The sequence below is a fragment of the Haplochromis burtoni genome, unplaced genomic scaffold (assembly GCF_018398535.1).
Source record: "Haplochromis burtoni strain Fernald_Lab_line unplaced genomic scaffold, NCSU_Asbu1 Contig_210, whole genome shotgun sequence".
NCBI lineage: Eukaryota > Metazoa > Chordata > Actinopteri > Cichliformes > Cichlidae > Haplochromis > Haplochromis burtoni.
The window spans coordinates 923,353-926,198 of NW_024582571.1; the positions used below are offsets into that span (position 1 = coordinate 923,353).

At 47.3% G+C, this 2,846-nt stretch overlaps 1 protein-coding gene across 1 annotated transcript in view; it reads right to left on the reverse strand.

Annotated features, from left to right (window-relative positions):
- LOC102299724 (neuronal acetylcholine receptor subunit alpha-7) overlaps nt 1-2,846 on the reverse strand; it is a gene marked incomplete at its 3' end in the record, with an annotated part of 62,264 nt that overhangs the window by 13,605 nt on the left and 45,813 nt on the right. Inside the window, 2 exon segments of the mRNA XM_014338124.1 lie at nt 318-404; nt 2,648-2,842. Coding sequence (XP_014193610.1) covers nt 318-404; nt 2,648-2,842 — 282 coding nt within the window.

The following is a 2,846-nucleotide window of genomic DNA, read 5'->3' on the forward strand; positions in this document are numbered from 1 at the left end:
CAGGACCCTCAAGCTCCCAGGCCTCTGGTAGAGGACCCGAGCTTGAAGGATAAACCGCCCGCAGGGGCGAGCTGGGTGTTTATATATATATATTTTGTCCAGCATGAGTAAAATACATCATGGCTGTACTGGGAAACCGAAAGTAATGATGGAGAGTAAGTTTTCCTCAGCCTACAGCTCAGGATGGATTTTATATGGTGATTATGAGCAGCCAGCAACAGATTTCCTGTGCTGGCTTCCAATTCTAACTCCATCACAGGAAGAGATGAGATGATGGAGGGATTAAGGATGAGCAGCGTAATCTGAGTGAGGCTCACCTATGAGCGGAACGGAGTCCGAGGTTGCCGGCATGATCTCGGCCACGAGCAGCATGAAGACGGTCAGAGAGAGCAGCACGGTGATACCTGCAGGCACAAACCTGTCATCAGCTTCGTGTTTTTAGTGCGCTCATCAATTTCACAGTGTTCTGACACCTTTTATAATTGTATATTGAATACAAGCTTATTCGTTTGTTTCGAACCGTTTTGGAAATGTGGAGGATCTAATGTGCTGGTTTCCATTAACGAGGCTCCAGGTTAGCGTCTCTGTCAGACTCATCCACAGCTCAAATTCATCACTATTTGCTGCTCATTCATATAAGAAACGACTTTAAAGCTCGAGTAAGTGAAATCCATCATTACCTTTTCATGCCTTTCTGTTCTCTCTTATGATGATGGGTTTGGATTGCAGCGATGGGCACAGATTATGACAAAGCGAATGAATCCCCTTGTAGCGCGGCCGCTGCTTTGAGAGGCTAAAACGATCTGCCGTGTCTCGCATGAATATTGTGAGAATTCTGTTTGGATCCTTGTTTCTTCTTATTAAACTCGGCCTCGCACCGTTTCCTCCCAGGTGGAGTCCTTCCTACAGTCTGCTTTTGCAGAGACGATGTGTGAAAGGTCCTGTTCAGTCTCGACCCGCTGGCTCAGTGAAAGTCGGATGAACTTTGGGAGATGTGAAGAGTGATGGCCCTCTTGACATTCAAGTTTGATTAAGAGCGTAAATTAAAGTTCCAGTGGAAGATGCCGTGTCTGCCATCAGTAGCTGGAGGCCTGCTGGCACCTCCAACTCCCTGTTCCAATAAGTTTTATGGCTGATGAATATCGACTCTGAGACATCAGTCATGTCAGGTTCAGTGGACGAAGCAGGTGTCCAAAACACCCCCGCCATCCCCCTGAGAGACTGAATACTGCTAGGACGGATATTTGTAAGGACCAGCCTGAAAAAATGACAGAAACATATTTTCTGATTCTTCCAGCTGTTCAGAAATCTCTCGTTTCTGCTCTGATGTGAGGCCTTCAGAAAGCTTCACCTGAACACCATCATCTCACACCTGCAGAGCACTTTACTGCTCTTTGTGATTTGCTCTTGGAGTCACACCGTGTTTGCTGTCGTCCCTCTGTGATGGCTGCTGGATCTCCTTCGGTGAGTGTTTTTCGTGGCGGTGGTGACTGAAGGTCGTGTTAGTGTGATAGAAACCCCCGGCCCTTTCAGGCGTCTCCCTTAGATGCCGCGGGACATTACAGGAGAACTCCACAGCGACAGTCTCTCTCTGGGGGATAAATCCATGGTACACGACCTTGTGGATGTCAGGAAAAACGAAGCACACGCTTCTGGTTTCATTTGTCAGTTCAAGTGTTGCTTTCAACAGAAAGCTTTAGAAGATGCGCAGAGACGCAGCAATGACATACATCGCTTCACGTGTTTCATGTCCTCCTGTGCTGACATCCTCTCTCCTGCATCCTTCTTTCCTTATCGTTCAATCAATGATTTAACGCGCAGATTTCCAGGGAGCGATTTACAGAGAGAAGCTCAGGTATGATTTTTGTCCCTTAACTTTACTCATAAACAATCCTCCAGTCTCCAGTTATAGTTCTAGTGTTGGGACTGAGCGGCGTCTGTCTTTAAAGAAAGGTCCATGCAACATGTTCACAACAGAAGAAGGTGAATATCAGGTGGATGTGAACAGAATTAGCGGGCGACTCTCTTTTGTCAGGTAATCGCTGTTCCAGATGGGCGAGGGCCACTTCAGCGAGAGTATAATGGACCCAACTGTGCTAAAGTTATATTTGTAGAATATGTGCAGCCTCGGGTTATTTCACAGAGTTTATCTTTCTACACAGGATGTTTAATTGTGACATCGTTTTCTGACTGGTGCAAATTTCAGCAAAACATCGAACTGAAGCTCAAACAGGAGAAGCAGAACATCTTACAGGTAACGACCTCGAATGAAAACACGTTCCATCTATATTCCAGTAATGTATTCTTTCAGATCAGAGCACATTTCTGTGCCTTTGTGTGACTCGATGTTTTGGCCTTTTCTCCATCCTGCTTTGTTTCCTTCGTGTTGGACTGTTCCTGCTGCTCTGCTCACAATAAGGTGGAAGCATTGAGTCTGTTTCTGCTTCTTCCTGTTTAAAAGGACTTTTCCTCCCTGCTGCCGCCGCGCGCTGCTCATTTGGTTTTTCTCTGTAATCTTGTGCCTTTGCCTCTGTTCACACTGAACACTCTCACAGTGTGTGAATTTTACTAGTCTGGAAAGTCTTTGAGGAAGTACTTTAAGAATCGGAGTAACTGTCATCACCGATAAAGAGAGCTGAGCGCTCACCCAGGGAGATCTTCTCTCCGGAGTCGGCGGGCAGCAGGAAGACGAGGAGGGCGAGGGTGGAGATGAGGACACAGGGGATGAGGAGGTTGAGCCCGTAGTAGAGCGTCCTCCTCCTCATCACCACGGTGAAGGTCACGTCAGGGTACGGCTCCTTACAGCAGTCGTAGAAACGCTCGTTCCTCCGCCCAGGAACCTCTGC